This window comes from Carcharodon carcharias, chromosome 15 (assembly GCF_017639515.1).
Source record: "Carcharodon carcharias isolate sCarCar2 chromosome 15, sCarCar2.pri, whole genome shotgun sequence".
Lineage (NCBI taxonomy): Eukaryota > Metazoa > Chordata > Chondrichthyes > Lamniformes > Lamnidae > Carcharodon > Carcharodon carcharias.
In genome coordinates this window covers 96,587,459-96,610,900 of record NC_054481.1, presented here as the reverse complement: position 1 = coordinate 96,610,900, position 23,442 = coordinate 96,587,459, and the positions used below count along the sequence as shown (strand labels likewise).

The 23,442-nt window shown below is 41.4% G+C and overlaps 1 protein-coding gene across 4 annotated transcripts in view; it reads left to right on the top strand.

Moving 5' to 3' along the window:
• Window positions 1-23,442, top strand: part of mtor (mechanistic target of rapamycin kinase) — a 367,630-nt gene that overhangs the window by 198,048 nt on the left and 146,140 nt on the right. For all 4 annotated transcript variants that reach the window (XM_041205820.1, XM_041205819.1, XM_041205818.1 and 1 more), the window contains one exon: window positions 13,669-13,808. In XM_041205820.1, the coding sequence (XP_041061754.1) occupies window positions 13,669-13,808 (140 nt within the window). The remainder of the gene's footprint in view (window positions 1-13,668; window positions 13,809-23,442) is intronic.

The following is a 23,442-nucleotide window of genomic DNA, read 5'->3' as shown; positions in this document are numbered from 1 at the left end:
CCTACACTTTGCATGTGACTTCGAGGTTCATTCGCCTACCTTACATCATGCAGCATTTGTGGTAACCAATGCAAGGCTTCACAGGCAGCATCAGATCACTTTCAGACGGTGTCAGAGACAAGTCTGTATCTACCAGACCAACGTTTAATGGGCTGCAAGGTTAGGGCTGAACTGGTGAAACAGGGGAGCTGCCCTCACGCATGGAAAGGGGCTGCAGGGCTAGGGCTATATTGGGGGATATGAGTGGGGAAGGTTGCACTTAGACACCTGATTGGCGGGAGGATGTGGGTGTTAGCATCCTCAGTGCCAGAATGGGGAGAGAGAATGTTACAGAATGACATAAGCCACTTGGGGCCAGAATGGGAGGAGCGTTGAGTGAAGAAGCGCTTCAGTTTACATTGTTGAGCTTGCAAAGACTGCCCTAATCCCAGTCCAGGGAGGGGGAGGGCATGTCAGTCCAGTCTCAGTTGTGTCCAGCACATGGGCAGGGCATGGTGGTAACATCATGTGCCTCGATCCTTGGGGTTTCTGGCATCATACTGGGCCGCAGATGGCACACTCAGTCATGGGAAGCATCTGCAGTCTACAAATGTGGAAAAGGCAGTGTGGGGGGGAGGAATATATGTAACCGTTTAAATGGTCTCAAAGTGGGGAGGGGTGTGTTCCACATGGGGCTTAGGCACATCCACCTCCAAAATGTTCAAGGACTAATGAACAGATATCCACCACAATCATGTTGGAATCAAGAAATACAGGGGGAGGATTGATGCAAGACTAATCATGCAGAGTGGCTTTAATTGATCACCTTGTTTTAACCCCTTGTTCACAATATGGAAATTTCCCAGAGTGATAACGAACTCCAAAGCAATTGGACAAGCTTCTGTAACTTGTTAGAATTGTGGCGCGAGATGGCTTACAGAAGAAAAGTCTCAAATAATAAACATTTACCCTCATGTTTATTCCAAGAGAGTAGTATCAGAGTGCAGTGAATGAGGAGCCCAGCGCCTGAGCTGAAGGCAGCACACCCAAGCGCCTGGACAAAGCAATGTCATAGCAGTTGGTCATGTAAAGTGTGGAGGCGGCAAGCACACCGATACGCACTCCGCAATGGCCATCATTTCAGAAGCAAGTAGTTGTCGACATGGGAACGAAGCCTTTGAACCCATATTCACTGACGATTCATTTACAGAAAGATGGCCTTTAGAGACTAATGCTGACTCTTGTCTGATACTACAGAGAGGTTGCCTGGTTCGCCAAAAGGAGGAGCAAAACCTAAGGGCCAGCAGGGCCCCCTACAGACACAGAGGATGAGGCTCTCAGAAACTCTGTGTGTGGGTGGCTAAAAAGACCGAGGGTGTACAGAACTCTCATGTCTTATCTGCAGCTGAGTGAGAACCAGTGTCACCAACACCTCTGCGTATCCAGGGATCTGGTGATTCTTAGTTGCCACATTCTTCAGGAATTGACACCAAGGGGACTGGGAGAGCATCCATTGCCAGTGACTCTGAAAGTAACGACCGCACTCAACTACTACGCCAGTGGCTCCATCCAGGGTTCCACTGGCGATCTCTGCAGATATCCCAGGCATCCATACACAAATGCTTAGATGAGGTCACAGACTCTTTTTTTGCCAAGACTCACAATTACGTCTATTTCAACAGTGATCAGGCAAGCCAGGAAGCCAGAGCACTGTGCTGGCTGAAATTTCTGGATTCCCACAGCTGCAGTGTGCCATCAACTGCACTAATGTGGCTATAAAATCTCCCTGGCAATAGGCACTCAAATACATAAACAGGAAAAGCTCAATGTACAGTCTGCGACCAGAAGAAACTGATCATGCCAGTTTGCCCCAGATACCCAGGAAGCATTCACAACTCATACATCTTGAGTAGACCTCAGGTCCCAGACATCTTCAAGGGATCACACAGGATCCAGAGTTGGCACCTTGGTCGCAAAGGGCACCCGCAAAAGGTTGTGGCTTATGACACCCGTGCTGCAGCGAGAAGGTACGATGAGGCTCATGCCACTAGCTGAATATTGGTGGAGCACACTGTAGGAATTTTAAAGATGTGATTCCAATGCTGGAACAGATCTGGCAGAGCACTGCAGTACACTTCTTAGAGGGTCTCATGGATCACCAAGGCTTACTACGTGCTACACAACCTAGTGCTGTAAAGTGGGGAGGACTTGCCTGATGCCGACATGGAGGAGCTACACATCTCCTCCGATGGGAGGACATCAAAGCAGATGAGGGTGTTTTGAGTAAAAGTCAGCTGAGGCTGCAGGGTAAGAGGCCAGAGCATGGGCCAGACAAGGCAGGCATGCATGTGAGGCCCTCATTGCCACCAGATTCCATGAGGAGGATGACGAGTTGTGGTGAGTACTCTCTTGGGTAAGTGCTCATCATCATGGGCTAACATGAACACCAGCGTTGCTATTCCTCTCATTTCAACCATGCACTTCAATATGACAGGAATAGTTAGGCATGAAGCGCACATTGTCCTGATCCTTTGAAGGATTATGAAGCCTCGAGAGCAAGTGCCCTTGCTAAGATGATGAGGGAGTCCTAGCATCAAACTATGAAGGTGCTGCCTTCATTCTGTCAAAGTTCCTCAAGGAGATCCGTCTACAGCAACGGGACAGCGCATGTTGTCTAATGTCGATGGTGAAACTGATAGGTGACAGTTGGAGCAAGGCAGCCCAGGACATTCCACAGGCATGCATCTATTCTGAGATGACTCAATCCTCTGTGTCACCTGTCATGAAGGTATAATAATTTTCATAATATTTTTCTGGTTTATTGTAAAGTAAGTTTATGGGGTAAATAGTTAGGTCTGAGTGTGTGATTTAATTACATTTTGTAGTCGTTATCAAAAGAAGTAAAGTGTAGAAGTGTCTTTAAAATGCTAATTAGGTAAACATGGTTGGGGTCTTAGCATGTAAAGTGTGACAGGAATTTGCATTTTTTGATAGATGAAGGGAGGCTTGAATTTCAAAGAGGTTAATGAGAATATTGGCAACATGAAAAGATTTATATTATAAGAAAGGTAAAGTTCCAAAGACACATGGAAACAATGGAATTTACATATTAAAAAGGGAGAAACATATATAAAGCAGAATGAGGCTACTTGTGAGGGGAAGGCATTGTGAGACCTAACAGAAGTTTGTGAAAGATCCTTAATGAAGCCTCCAATATTTGTGCATAAGCCTGCTGCCTACAGAAACTTAAGCTGGAGAAAAGTAATTTTGAATTTCACTATCCAGGGTATTGTGTTAATTTGCTGGATCTGTTTAAAATCTAAAATGTATTTTTAAACTGTTGCCTTAAAGTGGGTGTAACTGGGAGTCATGTTAATAAGGAATTTTAGGAGTTATTATAGTAGTAATTTGTAGTCCTATGTATGTGCTTGAATTTTTTTTTTGTTAATAAATATCTTAGTTTAGTTTTTTTTAAAAAATCTCTAAAAGCCTTGGTGGACTTATTACTTCTGAATTCAGTGCACGCATCTCAAAATAAATACAAAATATAAAACCGTTGTGATAGCGCAATCAAGTTTCTCTCGTGAATTTGGTCACACATCATCTGCCATGTCTTAACACACCACCTTCTCTATCACATTAACATCCAGCACACTCAGGGATGCTGGCCTGCTTTTATCCTCACCTTACTCTGCATGTGGACTAGCTGAGGATTACAATGTTCAACCACTTGCATGCCAAAAGTTAAAATGCCTCCTCTTTAAGAGACACATTGTGCCCTCATGGCCAGCCCTGGCTCTTGTGAACTCCAAAATTCTCTGACACCATGAAACCCTCAAGGTCACGAGCTGTTGCCAATAAAGAGCAGACCTCAGCTTCAGTACATCCTTGTCCCTATCCCATTGCTCCTTCAACATTGTCTAAAGCTATGAAGTGTGCTTCCAGAGCATGCTCAAAGGCTCTATTGATTGCCAAACATCACCATTTGCAATTCACATCACTTGTCTCAGCGAGTGTTTAGGTGATGGGACACACAGTACTGTATCCTAACGTTATGATGAGAGCCTTGTGCCCATAATACAGGCAATTATAGGTTGAGAAATGACAAAGGTTGTAGGTTTGAGCGCCAAAGCAATAATATCAGAGGGGCAGAGCTTCAGCACTTTTAGGTTGCAAGCTCCTCCCATTTATTGGCCAGTTTAGCAGATGTACATTCAAAGTCAGAAATGTATTTTGTAGACAGCAGCGCATACAATCTCTGAGTATGGGCTTATAGCATGAAAACCCTGCCGGAAGACAGAGAGCACATGGAGTTGCACAATATATGACCCTCTATGTATAAACACATCTCTTCTTGTACACAACGCCTTCACCTTTCAAGAATACAGGTGAGAAAGCAAGCACCTTTGACTCAACCTTACACAGCCAAGAATAAACATGACATGACCCTGAAAAGCATGTGAATGAAGCTTCTTCCACAACTGCACTTAACATTAAGGTCACGGCATTACTGATGTCGAGAATGACCTGGAAAGGGCCGCACGCTGTGGAGATATGGAAGCACACTACGTAGATATGGGGTCCAGGATAGTGACATCTAAGATAAGGGGGAAGGGACCATGGTACCGCACTTGATTGACAGCAACACAGATCATCATCATAAGGAGGCATACGCAAGAGGAATGTGAAATGGGTGTGATTCTATTCACATTTGTGATCATTATAAACATGTTGTGAACATCTGTGTTCCTTGTGCTCCTAAATCTTTTTAACTTTCCTAACCATACTGCTATATCTTGGTGCCGCTTCATCATCCAGAGCCGGTGGAGGCAGCCTGCTCACTGCTATGCCCTATTGTCTGTGATTACTTTGGTGGGCGTCTTCTGGAGGACAGAGACCTGTAGGGCCCCAGCCTGCTTTGGGTGTCATTTTGTGGGGCAGGAACACCCTTCTCAAACTGTGGAGCTGGAGGTGATGGGTTCACAGGAAAAGGGGATTGGCCGGACAAGCTTGGAGTCATCTGGGTGGAAGGCCCCAGGGTGTCCAGCTGATCCTCCCTATGGGTGCATGAGGACCCCTGGCTGATGCCTTGAGAAGGGGCAGCTGGACTGATATCTAGGTGCCCCATGTCCCCTCTTGCATAGCCACTGATGGATGCCACTAATGGCTACAGCGACGGAGTACTGTTCCTGAAGCAGTCCTGGGCCAAGGTGACCACCATCCTACCAGTGATGGCCTTGGTGCGTTGGCCTGCCGGCGATATTACCTCAATGAATGCAGACAGACTCTTCCAATTTTTGTTGCAATCTGAGGAATACAGCTGACATGCCTTACAAATGTTGGCCTCCAGCAGACCCCCCGAGTGCCGGCAACCTTGGATGTTCCTGCCTCTGCTTGCTGTGGACCAGATTGTGTGCTGTGCTCACCAGATCATGATTTCCGAGGCTGCTCTAGGACTAGGTCTCATCGAGGTTGTGCCTCTGAGATTCTGGTGAGTGTGGTTGAGCGCTGTGGTGGGTCTTCTATGGTGCTCTCCTCTGGTTCCTCATCTGAGGTGTCCTTGGGGCTGGAGCTGAGGCGCTGGCTTTTGGATGCCCTTGGGTGCTTTCCAGAGGTGCCTATGAAAGAAAGGGATAATTAGTGCATGGCAGGTGAATCTAAAACAGGAGAATGCACTCAACAGTGTGGTTGTCTGAGGGATGAGCTGGTGCAGGATCCTCACTTGGGTGTGCATTACCCACCTCACCGTTGACACGGACATGGTCCACGTCCTCTCCAGCCAGCTTGATGGCTCTATTCTCATAGAGAGTAAGGACCTAGATTTTGGCCACTCTACCCGCACGAAAACCAGCCATTGTTGGCAGTGGCTAAATTGCCATTTTTCACGCCCGCTGCTGCACTTAGTGCAATGAGGGGAAAATCCTGTCAGGAGCCTTTATACAGGATGTGAGGAAAATCCCGCAGGAACAGCCCAATGAAGTTCACTTTTTGGGTTGTAAACACACAGATGTAGCAAGACAGCCAGCAGGTAAGCGCCCTGCGAGTGTGCCAACAAACATTTTCTAATGTCCCCGCTGTTGCGGGAAGAAGGTTCACAGGCTCAAAGTACTATGGGTGTGGCAAGATAGACCATTTTAAAGCAGTTTGCTATTCCGGGAAAATGTCTGTTTATAAGACAGAAGGAAAAATCCTTTAAAGGTATCATCATTCAAAAAATTCAAGATCCTGTCTACCAAGAAATCACCTGCCTAGGAGAAATGAAGGAACATAAAAATCAGTATTGGGGTACTAACATTGAAGTCAATGGGCATCCTGCTGAATTCAAATTGGACACAGGAGCTGGAGTCTCAGTTTTATCTGACAAAAAGTTTCATAGCTGAATAAAATAACTCTGCAACCTTACTCTGTTCAACTCCAAGGTCCAGGAAGAATCAAGCTAAATGTTAAAGCCAACTTGATGCAATGCTAATGTACAAAGACAGGAAAATTTCTGAAACATACATTATTCAGGATAAAGAATGCTGTATGTTAAGCAGAAAAGCCTGCATAACTCTGAACCTGCTCATTAAAGTCAACAAATGAGGAAAAAAATATAAGAACTAGGAGCAGGAGTAGGCAATTCAGCCCCTCGAGACTGCCCCGCCATTCAATGCGATCATGGCTGATCTAATTTCGGCCTCAACTCCAATTTCCCACCCTCTCCCCATAACTTTCAACTGTTACTAATTAAAAATCTGTCCATCTCCTCCTTAAATTTATTCAGCGTCCCGGCATCCACTGCACTCTGAGGTAGTGAATTCCACAGATTCACGACCCTTTGAGAAAAGTTTGCCATTCCGGGAAAATTCTTCCAACCAAAATGGATAACCTCACACTTATCCATGTCAAACTCCATTTGCCAAATTTGGCCCATTCACCTAACCTGTCCATATCCATTTGTAAATTTCTTATTTCTTCAACTTACTTTCTCACCTATTTTGGTGTCATCTGCAAATTTAGCTATAGTACTTTCTATCCCTGAATCCAAGTCATTAATATAGATTGTAAATAGTTGGGGTCCAAGGACCGAACCCTGTGGCACCCCACTAGTTACAGTTGCCATCCAGAAAAAGACCCATTTATCCCAACTCTCTGCTTTCTGTTGGTTACCCAATCCTCTATCCAAGCTAACATATTACCCCTAACTCCGTGCGACCTTACCTTGTGTATTAATCTTTTGTGTGGCACCTTATCAAAAGCCTTCTGGAAGTCCAGATATATTACATCTACAGGATCCCCATTATCCACTTTGCTTGTCACATCTTCAAAGAACTCTAGCAAATTAGTCAAACACAATTTTCTCTTCATAAAACCATGCTGACTCTGATGGATTGTATTTTGACTTTCCAAATGCCCCATTACTACTTCCTTAATGGATTCCAACAATTTCCCAATGACAGACGTTAAAGTAACTGGTCTATAGTTTCCTACTTTCTGCCTCCTCTTCCCCCCCACCCCAGCTTTTGAATAAGGGTGTTATATTAGCATTTTTCCAATCCACTGGAACCTTTCCAGAATCCAGGGAATTTTGGAATATTAAAGCCAATGCATCCACTATCTCTGCTGCCATGTCCTTTAAGAGCCTGGGATGTAGGCCAGCAGGCCCTGGGGACTTGTCACCCTTTAACCCCAATAGTTTGCTCAGTACTTTTTCCCTAGTGATGGTGATTGTTCTAAGTTCCTCCTTCTCTATACACTCTGCACTACTTGTTACTATTGTACTAGTGTCCTCCACCGTGAAAACTGAGGCAAAATATTGATTAAGCGTCTCTGCCATTTCTGCATTACCCATTATTAACTCATTCTCCAAGGGACCAACATTCACTTTAGCTACTCTCTTTCCTTTTATATACTATCAGCTTTTACATTTTGCGCTAGTGTTCTTTCATAATTTACCGTTGCTCTTTTCATTTTTTTTTAATAACCTTTTGTTGATCTTTAAAAGTTTCCCAATCTTCCAGCCTGCCACTAACCTTTGCAATTTAGTATGCCTTAGTTCTTTGCCTTTTATGTTATCTTTAACTTCCTTGCTTAGCCATGGATGCTTTTTCCCACTCTTACCATCTTTCTTCCGTTTTGGAATATATCTTACTTGGGAGGAATTGAATATCTCCTTAAATATCTGCCACCCTTCATCAACTGTCCTACCTTGTAGTCTTCCTGTCCAGTCCACTTGAGCCAAACCGGCCCTCATGCCTATGTTTAACTCCAGAACACTAGTGTGGGACTCAAGTTTCTCACTCTCAAACTGAACTTGAAATTCTAGCATGCTATAATCACTCTTCCCTAGAGGATCCTTTACCATGAGATCATTAATTAATTCCATCTCATTACACAAAACCAAATCCAGAATAGCCTGTTCCCTGTTGGCTGCACAACATATTGCTCCAAGAAACAATCTCTATGAACTCTCCCTCTAGGCTACCCTTGCCAATTTGATCACTCCAGTCTATATGCATATTAAAATCACCCATGATTATTGCCATGCCTTTCTTACATGCTCCCAGTATTTCCTGGTTTATACTGTGTCCTACTGCTGAACTACTGTTTGGGAACCTATAGATTACTTCCACCATGGACTTCTTTCCCTTGCTATTTCTTATTTCTATTCAGACTGACTCTACGTCTTGCTCTCCAGTGTCTTTATCATTCCTCACCAAAGCACTGATCTCTTCCTTTACTAACAAAGCTACACAACCCTCTTTTCCTTCCTGCCTATCCTTCCGAAACACTGAGTGCCCTTGGATATTCAGCTTCTAAACCTGTTCTCCCTGTAACCATGTCTCAGTAGTTGCCATCATACCTATTTATCTCTATTTGTGCTGTTTACTCATTAGTTTTATTCCAAATGCAACGTGCATTCAGATACAAAGCCTTTAAATTTACCCTATTGTCAATTTTCTCTACTCTTATATGATCCTTTGGCAGTTCACACACTCTGTCCCTTCCTTTCACTTTCTGGTAACAATCAGCCTCGTCACTAATCTGCACTCTTACTCTCTCCTTAAACTTTGATTTTTTTATATTTCCATGCGACAGACCCTCACCCAGCCCAAGTATTTAGTTTAAAGCTCTATCTACAATCCTAGTTAAGCGATTCGCCAGGACACTGGCTCAGCATGATTCAAGTGGAGCCCATTCGAACAAAATAGTTTCCTCTTTCCCCAGTACTGGTGCCAATGTCCCATGAATTTGAACCCATTTCTCCCACACCAATCTTTGAGCCACACATTTACCTCTTTAATCTTATTGACCCTGTGCGAATTAGCTCGTGGCTCAGGTAGTAATCCGGAGATTATTACCTTTTTGGTTCTGCTTTTTAACTTAGCCCCTAGCTGCTCTTATTCCCTCAGCAGAACTGCTTTCCTTGTTCAACCTATTTCGTTGGTACCTACGTGGACCACGACACTTGGATCTTTCCCCTTCCACTCCAAGTTCCTCTGCAGCCCAGATGAGATATCCTTAACTCTGGCACCAGGTAGACAACACAGCCTTCGGGACTCTCGATCCTGGCTACAGAGAACAGTATCTATTCCCGATTACAAATACATTTCTCTTTTCTCCCCCCACTTGAATGGCTCTCTATACCACGGTGCTATGATCGGTTTGCTTATCCTCCCTACATTCCCTGCTCTCATTCACACAGGGAGCAAGATACTTGAACCTGTTGGATAAGGGCAAGGGCTGAGGCTCCTGCCATACAATTTCCTGGATCCGTCTACCTGTCTCACTCATAGTCACACCCTCCTGTACCTGACCACTGGCTGGTAGTTAATCTAAGGGGTGTGACTGTCTCCTGAAACACAGCGCGCAGGTAACTCTCCCCCTCCCTGATGTGTTGCAGTGTCCAAAGCTCAGACTCCAGCTCATCAACTCTGACCCGGAGTTCCTCGAGCAACCAAGGTTTGTTACAGATGTGGTCATTAGGAACAACAATGGGGTCCACCAGCTCCCACATCATGCAGCCTGGCCCTGCATCTCTATTTTATTTAATTTGTTTTTAAATTTCTTACTGGTCTTTAGTTTATCAATCTGTAACATATTTCTCCTATTTACCTTTAATCTGAAAGCAAGTTAGAATAGAGATTCAAAATATACTTTTTAAAATCAACTGGAACTCGCTGTCTCTGCTGAGTTGAAGCTGAAGTGTTAAGCCTCTGATCCTGGGCCCCAATAGTCACTTTTAATCTGAAATTAACTTAGAATAAGTAGTTCAAACTATCAGTTACTTACCAACCAATGAACTTATTGGTTTTCCTGTGTTGTCACTCTTTGTTTTTCTGAGACGAAGTGGCACTTTTTCAACTGTGCTCCAGACAATTGGAAAGGCACTGTGAACTGGGGCCTAGGGCCCGGGGCCTCCAGCCTGGGGTCAGGGCCTGGGGCCTCCGGTCTGGTCATGGAGGAAGTTGAGCCTTCACAACCTTAACTACTCCGTATTGCCAGCAACAGAGGAAAAAGTTGCAAGAATTTTGAGTCTCAAAGACAAGAGGAAAAGTACATTCAGATTCGTCCATGCTGCCTGGCAGGTGGCCACAGTACATTCCAAGCAACCCTGTCTTGAGACAATAGTTTGATCAACGTCACCACATTAGCATCGTGGATGATACCCTTATATATGATGACCAATTGGTGATACCACAGGTTCTCCACCTGGAAGTCCTCCAGAAGATTCACCAATGACATCTTGGTATTATGAAGTGTCGGACCAGGGCACAACAGTCTGTAAAGTGGCCAGGTATTTCATGCTGTATTGAAGAGATGATCTTTAACAACATCACCTGCAACATTCACAGGCAGGAGCAGAAAGAGCCACTTCTGCCCTCTTCCTTCCCATCCAGGCCTTAGGAATGCATTGGCATTGGTTTGCTTGAATTCAATGGGACAGTATTTCTCATAGTAATAGACTATTATTCCCACTGGATAGAGGTGCAAAAGCTCCACGACCTCACTGCTGAAGCAGTGAACACCTTCCTGAAGAGGATGTTTTCCACACAAGGCATTCCAGACATTATCATCTCTGACAATGGGCCACAATTCGCCAAGAATTTGTCCACATCAAGAGGTCACTGAAGTACAGAGAGGCTGAGAGATCCGTACATGCTTTAAAAGACCTAATAAGGAAAAATAATGACGTTACGCTCATTCTGCTCAGTTAACGCTTTATACCATTGCAGCATGGTTTCTCCCCTTGTGAGCTTCTGGTGGGCCACAGGCTTCCTTTCCTTCCCGCTATGTTGATACCAAATGTCACGGTAGAAGACCATGGTTGAGTTAAAAAAGAAGTGAAGAAACTTAGAGTAAGTCAAGCCCGTACTTTTGACCAAAGATGCAGGGCACTCATTCTTGAAAGGGGAGAGATGCTAGGATTAGGGATTAGCAGCAAGAAGCTACTGTAATAGGTAGGCTACAGCAACCAAGATAGTATCTGGCCCAGACACAGTCAGGCATCATTCAAAGGAACAGAGCTACCCTGATTTTAATTGACAGGAAACCATTGACAGGATAAGCAGCATTTCCTGATCTTAGGAGAAACTCACACCTTCAGAACCACAAATAAGGAAAACCAGGTGTAACAACCCCCAGGAACTGACTTCAGAACGAATGGCTTCCTAACTACCTCAGAAGGAACTCCGCACCCGTTCAGGAAGACTGATGAAACCACTAAGGAAACCATCCCTTTAAAAATAGAGACCTTGAGGGAGGTGTGGGAGGATGTGTATATGATAATGACTCGAGCGAGGGGCGAATGCGGTGGGTGGGGGAGGTAGAGTAAAGGATTATTCTAGTAATAGCTACTGAGCATGTGCATAAGAAGCTGTATTATAGCAAAGTCACACTGAGAGATGAGTGAGAAACACCTTCAAGAGGAGCTGTAGCTCTGTTCTGATGTTCTATAACCTTGTAAATAATGATGTAAATAAAGGCATTTTGAACAAAAGGCCATTATCTGCAGAAAGATCTATTCTAGAGTAAGAAACCAAGGAATCCTAAGACAAACCCACAGTAACAGAGTTCACATGTCCACATTCACCTCGATGTTAACTATTATCAGAATATGCTTTTTTTTATTGGTCTAATACACAAGTGCTACTGGCTTTCATTGCACAGGTCTCATGCTACAAAAAGCAGCAGTTAAGTAAACTAGCTTAAACAAAAATAAAAATAGCTGGAAAAGCTCAGCAAGTCTGACAGCATCTGCGGAGAGGAATACAGTTACCGTTTCAAGTCCGTATGACTCTTTATCAGAATTATTTGGTTCAGTCAAGGATCAGGAATCCCACTTTTACTTGGCAAGATCTGTGCTTCTGGAACTCTGTGCACTTCATTCTGGGGACACCCCAGTTCATGTAGTTGCACAAAATGCAATGAGTGGCTTAAGAAAAAAACACATTTATAGTATCTTATAGTATGTTTAAGGCATCCCAAAACACTTAACAGCCAAATAATCGCATTTGAAGTACAGTCATTATTAGGTTGGCAAATGGTCACTATTGTGCCTCTAGAGAATGCATTGAATAATTAAATATCTTCTTTTGAATTTGAAGGGAAATTTTACACCTTATTAATGAGCCAAGTCTTTGAACATGCATTACTTCATTGGGTTTGATGACATCATTGCAGATGAGCTGCGAACAGCTCATGACAGGAACAAAACTACCTGAAAAAACTCAGCAGATCTGGCAGCATCTGTGCAGAGGAGAACAGTTAACGTTTCGAGTCCGCATGACTCTTCAACAGAACAGAGTCAGTTCATGACTCCTGTGCTGGGAAAGACAATATGTACAGCCCATATAGTCTCAGTTGGAGGCACTTCAGATAAACTATTTTTGTATAAACAATCAGGAAGATGTTTAAAAACATTCAAATGTTTTTAGAGATTGCAGTTTATGAAATGGGAATTCTGACTCAGTTTTCTTTCATCCACTTGTGCTGGAAAGAGAGAGGCTTGTTTTAGACATCCTGTAAACAGAACATGATTGATATGTGATGGGCAATCAAGGTTAACTAAATACCAGGACCACTGGCTGATGTTTAGACTTTCAACTGTGATTCTTTTTAAATAAAATGTTAGCTGCTATAAGTTCCATGTACTTAATGGTTTCATTCTTTATGATCTGTAGAAACTGTGGCAGAATACATTAATATTTTTGTAAAAGTGAAAATTCAACTCCTAAAATATATTTGCAAGCACCCTGGTTAAAGTTGTTTATTACCATTTGTAACTCCTGGATAAACTTCATGTCTGTGTGGGGAATTAGAGGCTTAATTGACACACGTGTTGCTTGTTTGTCTAGAGGTTTTAGTGAATTGTTAACAGTATACAACAACGTTTCTTGGCACTCTGATGGCCAAACAAATTTGTGCCTGAGAGAGTGCAATCCTTGAATTATGCACAGGTCTGATATCAGAATTACCTCATGATTTACTTGAAGAATAAGTTTTATGGTCGTTGAAATTCAAGAATCAAATCCATCCTGAATGAGGCTTGTACTCTTTAAAAGTGTTTTCTCCTTGTCAAGGAATGCCAAAGTTGCAATGCATGATGGTTAATATTTACAAGCAAATGTCTTTGCAGACAACCATCTGCAGCAATATACTGTATGCTATACTTTATATAAACTCTAAATTTTGGGTCATGTTTTATAGGAGATCCAAGCTACATGGTATGAAAAGCTTCACGAATGGGAAGATGCTTTGGTTGCATATGACAAGAAGATGGACATGAACAAGGATGATCCAGAGCTCGTCCTTGGACGAATGCGCTGTTTGGAGGCACTTGGCGAATGGTGAGTTTTGATTTAAAAATTCTTAAGAACAAGGAGCTAAATGGATCCAAAGCTTTGGTCCTTTTTTGATTAATGCCAACCCCAGCTTTCTGTTTTCTAATCATGCCACACAATCTACTATCTTTTGAACTTGAATGTACTGCCTGCTTAAGTGTCTTTTCTTGTTAACTTGCAGTTCCACCTGACTTCCCTTGTTATTCCTAATTTAATAATTTTGAACTTCTCCTACCTTGTATTTGAAGTTCTTCCCCACACACAATCTTATTTCCACGTTAATTTGTCAATTAATATTATAATTTTGAAAATATTACTGACGTTTCCATTTTCCAAAAGAGAATAAGCCCAACTTGCAAACTTTGCTCATAACTTCAGATTTCTGAACCTAGAGTTTTCGCCATTATTTTAACATCCAATTAACTTTTTTGAAATAAAAAGGATAAAGACAATTCATAAATCAAAGGCCCTGATACAATCACTTTGTTTGACTAACTTGATTGAGTTTTGAGGGGAGAGTAACAAGGAGGGTCAATGAGAATGATGTAGCATACATGGATTTGAGCAAGTCTTTTGACAAAGCCCCACATGTCAGACTGATCAGAAAAGTAAAAGCCTACGAGATCCAGGGGAAAGTGGCAAATTGGATCCAAAATTGGCTCAGTGGCAGGAAGCAAAGGGTAATGGTCATTTTGTGACTAGAAGACTATTTTCAGTGTGGCTCCACAGGTTCAGTACTGAGCCCTTGCTTTTCATAGTACACATCAATGATTTAGAAGAATTAAATGGAGGGAACATGACTAAGAGATTTGTAGATGATACAAAATTGACCATGTGGTTGATAATGGGGAAGGGGGATGTAGTTTGCAGGAAAGTATGAAAGACTGGTCAAGTGGGCAAAAAAGTGGCAAATGAAATTCAATCCAGAGAAGTGTAAGGGCAATGTATTTCAGGACTGCAAACAAATCAAGGGAGTGCACAATAAATTATAGTATACAGGGATGTGTAGAGAATGAGGGGGAATTTGAAGTGCATGTCCACAGATCCCTGAAGTTAGCAGGACAGATAGGTAAGGTAATTAAAAAGTCATATGAAATATTTGTTTTATTAGCTGATCATAGAATATAAAAGCAGGGAAGTCATGCCGGAACACTATTTAAGCCACAGCTAGAGTCTACATATGCTTCTGGTCACCGCATCACAGGAAAGATGACATCTCATTGGAAACAGTACAGGGAGATTCAGAAGAAGATGCCAGGAATGAAAAATTTTAGTTGTGAGGAAAGATTAGATTGCTGGGGTTGTTTTCTTTGGATCAGAGGAGACTGAGGGGTGATTTAATTGAGGTGTATAAAATTATGAGCAGCCTGGATAGAGTGGATAGGAAGAACTTAATTCAGTTAGCAGAGGGGTTACAAAGCAAGGGGCATAGATTTAAAATAATTGATAGAAAAATTGGGGGAGTTGTTGAAGAAAAACATTTTCACCCATAGGGTGATGGAGGCTTGAAATTCCCTGCCTGAAATGGTAGAGGCAGATAACCTCATCACTTTTTAAAAGTACTTTGCTAAGCACTTGGAGTGCTGTAACCTACAAGGCTAGGGAACAAGTGCTGGACTACTCTGGATCTTCAGTCCAGCATAGAGATGATGGACCAAATTGCTTCCCTCTGTGTGTTAAATTTCTATGGTTCTATACCCTTGATCATCTTGGTTGTTCACTTCTGCCTTTACAAATTTGGGTCTGCCATAGATTCCATCTTGGATTCAGTGATATCGCTCACTTTTACAAACAGCCTGATTGTTTTAGTTTTATAGGAGTTGATTCAGACTGATCAGTATCTACTTACAATGGTGACAGCAATACCTGGAAAAACTCAGCAGGTCTGGCAGCATTGGCAGAGAAGAGTACAGTTGACGTTTCGAGTCCTCATGACCTTTCAACAGTTCTGTTGAAGGGTCATGAGGACTCAAAACGTCAACTGTACTCTTCTCTGCCAATGCTGCCAGACCTGCTGAGTTTTTCCAGGTATCTCTGTTTCTGTTTTTGTTTTGGATTTCCAACATCTGCAGTTTTTTGTTTTTATTTACTTACAATGGTAGCAGGACCTTAAGGCATAACAATGGAGTCTTTATTTGAGTGGCAATATTGCACTAGTATATCTTCAATCTTTCCAAAGGCAGACTGAGTTAATGCTCGGTATGTTGAGATTTGGCTCAAATCATTAAGCTACTTTATTCCACAGAAATATGAGAGCCCAAGTAACCATATTCACTATTGTGACATCCTATTTTTGCAAAAAAATGCAATTTTGCAATTACACCATGGCTCATCTTACTTCACTTAAACCAGCAAGTCAGTATCCTGATTTTTTTTTTAAGTTGATCTTTCCTTGGCCCCCTTTACCGCACCTGTCATGAAAGCTGGACTATTGTTCAATTGCCTGACATTCTTCTATATTGCTGAGTGTTTTTCAGATTATGAACAATCAAAGCCTTTCAACATAATGGGGATGAGTTCATTAGTTACATAGACAAGCTATAAAATTGCTTATTATTTAATGTCTATGAGGCAACAACATCAAGGATAGCCCACGAACCTCTCAGCTATGTTTAAAGTAACTTTTTTTTCCAAATTCTTTGTGGAAAAAGCTGTCAAAAACGTTCTGAAATATGACACTTAATATTTAGTTTGGCCAGACAATGTGACTGTTAAGATACTAACACATACTGAAATTCAATATGTGTAAGAGGAAAGGCACCAGCCAGCATTGAGATTAAATACTCTGCTATTTAATTCAGCACAAGACTGACTATGTTTACAGTTCTCAGGTACCTGAATGGAGAGCAATGTCTATTTCAAGAACTGTGGAGTCGTCTATGTATTCATCTACCCTTCCAAATGAAGGATATTATTGACAGGAGCTCTAAAATGGAAAAGCAGGCAGATGTGCCTTCTGATTTTTGTTATGGCAGGGCAGTGGGGAGTGAGACTATGAAGGGAGAAGACAAACAATTAGCAGCATGAAGAAATAAGTTAGCTATTTATGTTGTATTAATGTTGAAAAAATTCCTCTGGGGCAGCACAATGGTGCCATGTTTATATTTCCAGTCTCCTGTGGGATGCTACCATGCACTGAGATTGCCCTCACAATGAGTTCCTTTCTTCGATGTGTATTGTGAGGGAAAATATTTTACCCGGACAGATGGAGCTGCTGTATCTCGCTTTAGTGAAGACCCTAGCAGCCAGTTATGGAACAACATAGGCAGAAGCTTGAAACTAGGTTACCTGCTGACCTTTCAGCCAGAGACGGTGCAGAGAAGAATTAGTAGGCGGGTGGATGTTTTCAATTTTTATATATGTAAAGTAGGTCTCATTAATTGAGAGAAATCAGCGCGCAATCAAAATGTGCTTAATGTGCATGAGTGCAAACTATATTGGGTAATGCTTAAAAAAATGGGTGTGAAAGCACTTTGGGTTTAATTGTCATTCTGTTGCTTCTGGGTCTGAGACTTTATGGGAAATTGCTATTATACAGAACCTCCATCTGTTTCCATACATGTAATAAATTGCCTCTCTCAACTAAGACTCTTGTAGCATCACTGACCATTAGGAAATTTATGTGTTTTAACTTACCGACATTTATATCAAGTAACCACAGCAACTTGTATTTATATAGCATCGTTAGTATAGTAAAACGTTCCAAGGCACTCCAGGAGTGTTATCAAACAAAATTTAACACTGAATCACATAGAGACACCAGGGCAAAAAACCAAAGGCTGGTCAAAGAGGTAGGTTTTAAGGAGCATCTTAAAAGAGAAAAAGTAATAGAGAGATGAAGAGGTTTAGGGAGAGAATTTCAGATCTTAAGGCCATGGCAGTTGAAGGTGTGGCCGTCAATGACGGAGGGATTAAAATCAGGGATACTTAAGAGTCCAGAATTGGTGGAATGCAGATATCTCAGAGAGTTGTAAGTCTAGAGGAGAGACTGAGATACGGAGGTGTGAGGCTGTGGAGGTATTTGAAAACAAGGATGAGAATTTTAAAATAGGCCATTGCTTACTCATGAGCCAATGTAGGTCAGCAAACACGGGGGTGATGGGTGAAAGAGTTGTCTGTGGGAACTACCATTTCTGTGCCGCCTTTTCCCTTTCCTGGTAACCACTTGAGAATTTGGAATGAATTTCAGTTCTACCTACAGGGTCATTCAATTCGAACTTCCAAAAATAATGCCGTTCTAAAAAACAAAATCCAAGAGGAGAGAATTTACTTTTAAATAGTGACTGAAACAAACTTAGCATTTGTGTTTCTCTCGGCTGAACATACAAAAGTCCACAAAGGCAAGCTCTGTAGAACTACCATACTAGTAGATCAGAGGTTAAAGTATGAAACAATCTAGCATTTTATCCTCTAATGGTCTCAGTCTCCAGCTACAGTACACAATAGCAGTTCCAAAAGTCTGGTTTAGCAGGATGTTGTTGCTAATGATTAGAGCTATGTTCTGCCTGCCTGTTCATATTGTCTAGCAACAAAACAGATGCTGAAGATGTGTCTTTTGCAGCTGTTTAATACTATATTTAGACATCGGCAAAAAATATAAATGGTTACCATGTTTACTGGTCAACAAACACGGGCCCTTCAGAGATTACCTTTAGTCTATATTACATCTTGATTTAGTTTAATTGTGCTAGTGTGCATGCAAAATAAATCCAATAACACAGTGATGCAAAGTTTTCTTAACATTAGCATGCTATGGTTTTATTACAATATTTAAGCAAAATCTTTATTGTTGCATTCTGTACTTAATGTAGATAAAATGTGCAAACTATCTCTTTTTAGAGAGCCTCAATTATTTACTATATAATTTGGAATATGAATTCTTGCTTTAATCTAATTCCATGGTTTAATGTTTACACATGTTGAAATTTATCTGCTATTTTTCTGCCTGCTGGCCTAGTCTGTTCAGATCCATTTGGAGTATGACACATTAATTAGCATTGTTGGTCAATGCACATAATTTAGTGTCATCAAAAAACTTTTAACAAATTGGATAATATTTTGCTCTAAGTCATTTGTAAAAATGATAAATAACAGCATTCCAAGCACTTATCCTGAGAGACTTGCTGGGCATTGGATTTCCACTCTTGAGATGTTCCAATACAAAACCACCTTTTTGCTGTATCTTCAGTAATTAAAGCATCAAATCAGTTTCTACTTTGCCATCTGTCCCATGGACATATGCTTTGTGAATCAGTCTGTTATATCAGGCTTTATCAAATGCCTTACTGATGTTCAATTAAACAACATTCACTGCTTCAATCCGTAACTGCCAGATTAATAATTTGCTGAACAAAAACAGAATTACCTGGAAAAACTCAGCAGATCTGGCAGCATCGGCGGAGAAGAAAAGAGTTGACATTTCGCATCCTCATGACCCTTCAACAGAACTGAGTGAATATTAGGAGAGGGGTGAAATATAAGCTGGTTTAAGGTGGGGGCGAGAGAAGTGGGGGGGGTGGTGTAGTTGTAGGGACAAGCAAGCAGTGATAGGAGCAGATAATCAAAAGATGTCACAGACAAAGGAACAAAGAGGTGTTGAAGGTGGTGATATTATCTAAATGAATGTGCTAATTAAGAATGGATGGCAGGGCACTCAAGGTACAGCTCTAGTGGGAGTGGGGTGGAAAGACTAGCAGGGCATAAAAGATTTAAAAATAATGTAAATAGGTGGGGGAAAAAAATCTATATAAATTATTGGAAAAAACAAAAGGAGGGGGGAAGAAACGGAAAGGGGGTGCGGATGGAGGAGGGAGTTCAAGATCTAAAGTTGTTGAATTCAACAACTTTAGATCTTGAACTCCCTCCTCCATCCGCGCCCCCTTTCCGTTTCTTCCCCCCTCCTTTTGTTTTTTCCAATAATTTATATAGATTTTTCTTTTCCTACCTATTTACATTATTTTAAAATGTTTTATGCCCTGCTAGTCTTTCCACCCCACCCCCACTAGAGCTGTACCTTGAGTGCCCTGCCATCCATTCTTAATTAGCACATTCATTTAGATAATATCACCACCTTCAACACCTCTTTGTTCCTTTGTGACATCTTTTGATTATCTGCTCCTATCACTGCTTGTTTGTCCCTACGACCACACCACCCCCCCACTTCTCTCCACTCCCCCCACCTTAGACCAGCTTATATTTCACCCCTCTCCTAATATTCACTCAGTTCTGTTGAAGGGTCATGAGGACTCGAAACGTCAACTCTTTCCTTCTCCGCCGATGCTGCCAGACCTGCTGAGTTTTTGCAGGTAATTCTGTTTTTGTTTTGGATTTCCAGCATCCGCAGTTTTTTGTTTTTTATCTAATAATTTGCTGAGATGGACCCAGCGAATTGGTCAAACACGATCTTCAAATTCTGAATCCATATTGGCTCTCCAAATGGACAATCGTCTTCCAGATGATCCCTCATTGTAGTCTTGAATACTTTCCGAGCAATCTCTTAAAAAAAAAACCTATAGGGGCTCGCAGTTTGAGAATCCATTCCCTGCCCTTTGTAAAAAAAAACTTGGGTTCATATTTACCATTTTGCAATTCACTGGAATGTTATCCAATTCAATTTCCTCCGCTAAATCCACTATCCTTGATTAGAATTGCAGGTATAAAACAAAAAGCCCCAGAATCTATGAGCCTCTTAAATCTTTCTACTATTACTTCCCTTGTGATACTAGGGGGTTGTAGCCTGCTTTTTCATCTTATGTTCTCTCAACTTGGACATCCCTACTTTTTCATTGATAAAATTAGTCTCGGAGTAATTTTAGTAATTCCACCAGCCCCAAAGGCAGCACCAATTTTGATCAGTCTATCATCCCTCTGAACTTTTATCTTGCTCCTAATATAGTCAAGAACACTTTGATATTGCCCTTTTTGTATACAGCTATATTTATTTTGTTCCCTCTTTGCTTTTTATGCCAGGTTTTGTATTGCATTGACAATTACTAGGTATTACTTTAAAGTAAACTGGTGTACTTGGTGGCCTTGGATAGGGAAATGGCCAGCCATTTTACACACAGTAAGATTGTACAAGCAATGAGATAAATGACCACTAGTTAATATCTTTTGGAGATATTGTTAGAATCATAAAATGGTCACAGCACAGAAGGAAGCCATTCAGCCTGTTGTGTCCGTGCCGGCAGCCTGCAAGAGCAATTCAACTAGTTTCTCTCCCCTACCTTTTCTCTGTAGCCCTGAAAATTGTTTCTGTTCAAATAAGTATCCAATTCCTTTTTGAAACTTGAGGTTGAATCTACCTCCACCACATTCTGAGGTAGTGTGATATATTTCCTCACTACGCTCTGTGCTTGAAGAACAATTTTTTCCTCATGTCGCCTATGGTTCTTTTCGCATTCATCTCAACTAGATGTCCTCTGGCTCTTGACCATTGAGCCAATGGGAGCAGTTTCTCAAGTACTCCGCCCAGACTCCTCATGATTTTAAAAGCTTCTGTCAAATCTCATCTTAACCTTCTCTTTTGTAAGGAAAACAGTCCCAGTTTCACTAATCTATCTATTTTACTGAAGTTCCTCATTCCTGGAACCATTCTTGTGAATCTTTTCTGCTTTCAAGTTCTTCCTGAGTGTGCTGTTGTTGAGGCTGAAGTAGTGTTTTATAAAGATTTCACCATAAACTCCTTCTTGTGGTTTTACTGTTCCCCTATTTCTAAAGACAAGGAGCCTTAATGCCTTATTAATCACTTTCTTAACCTGTCTGTCATTCATTCTGTTGTTCATTCATTTTTGCTTGCTTCCATGCTGCCACTGTCCCTTTTATTCCATTTTAACTTCACTGAAAAACCTGTTCTTTGGCACTTTGCCCAACGCCTTTTGCGTGTCTAAGTATGTCATATTAACTTTATTACCCTATTGGGAAGTTGGAAGTTGTGGATGCGCAGAGAAATTTAGGAATCCAAGTACAGAAACCACTAAAAGCTGGTGGATAGGTTCAAAAAATAATTAAAAAGGCAAATGAAGTATTGACCTTATCACAAGGTGGATGGAAGTTATGTTTTAGCTATCTAGAGCTCTGGTTCGACCCCATCTAGTGTGTTGCATTCAGTTCTGGGCACCACATCTCAGAAAGGATATGTTGACTTTGGAAAGACCCTTGGTGCAGATTCACCAGGATGATACAGGGCTAAAAAAGTTAAATTTTGAAGAGAGGTTGCATAGATTAGGCTTGTGTTCCCTTGAATCATAGAAGATTAAGGGGTAATCTAATTGGGGTGTTTAAGATGATTAAAGATTTTGAGAGGCTAAATGGAAATTATTTCCTCCAGCGGGAGAGTCCAGAACAGTAATCTTAAAATTAGAAGCATTCAGAGGTGATGTCAGAAAGCACCATTTCTTCACACACACTAGTGGAAATCTGGAACTCCCTCCCCAAAAAGATGTTGAGGTTAGGCCAATTGAAAATTTCAAAACTGAGATTAACAATATTTTGTCAAGCAAATCTGATAAAGGTTATGGAACCAAGACAACTAAATGGAGTTAAAACAGAGATTACACTGACTCAATGGCAGAATGGACTCAAAGGGTTAAATAGCCCACTTCTGTTCCTGTAATTTTTAAGCTGCTTGCTATTGGCAACTTGGGATCAGGTATTTTATGTGGTGCTTTAACACAACGTTATTTGGGAATCGTAAGGTGGACCTATGTCAGCTTTCCTTCAAGCACGGTAATGCTCATTATCCAACCAGTCACAGTAATATCTGCCTTCTCCGCAGATCTAAGCTTATGATCATGGGGGCGTGAGTTTAAGTGGAGTAATCCTTGTTCTGATGTTTTCAGAAGGCTGAACTTTGTAATACATCTGATATTCATTTATGTGCTAGTTTGTAGAGCTGTTGAGGTAGAAATGCAGAAGGGGCCAAATATGCAGTGACATGTCAATAATCCAAACTGAAAACACGGGTGATTTCACAGAGTTGTGATAGACTGACTCTTTTGTATAACCCAAGTGTCTTGTCTATTTACACAATCGCTTACAGAGCTCATATTTTTTGCATTAGGCTCTTTTGAAAGGTTGCATAATAGTGTCATTGATCAAAATTCCCTGAAATTGCAGGTTTCCTTGATACTAAATTTTATGGGGCTGACCCTTTTGGGACTTCAATGACTAGAGTTTGAAAAGGTCTTATTTGGACTGGCTGAGATCCAAGAAGCAGTTATTAACTCTTGAAGCACAAATCATGACTGTGCCAAGTGTTTTTTCAGCAGGGTGAGGGTTACAAGGTCAATTGGGCCCAAATTAGGTTATTTTGATTCATATAAACTTTGAATTTATTCAATGTAGCAGAATCCTGTACGGTATTACATTTGAAGGGCCTGGCATTATATGGGCTGTAAAGTTATTTATGCAGTTTGAATGCAAAGTGACCACTTTGTTTGTTATAAGGTTTTTCAAAAAATTGTTTTTTTTCCCTCTAATGCTGATGTGAATCATTGCTAAAGCACTTGACATCTTGCACATTTTTGATTTTTGAAATGTCGGTTAATTTCTTAACCTTTTTTTTACCTTTGTCATACAAACATACGAATTAGGAGCCAGGAGTAAGTCATTCGGCCCCTCAAACCTACTCTGCCATTCA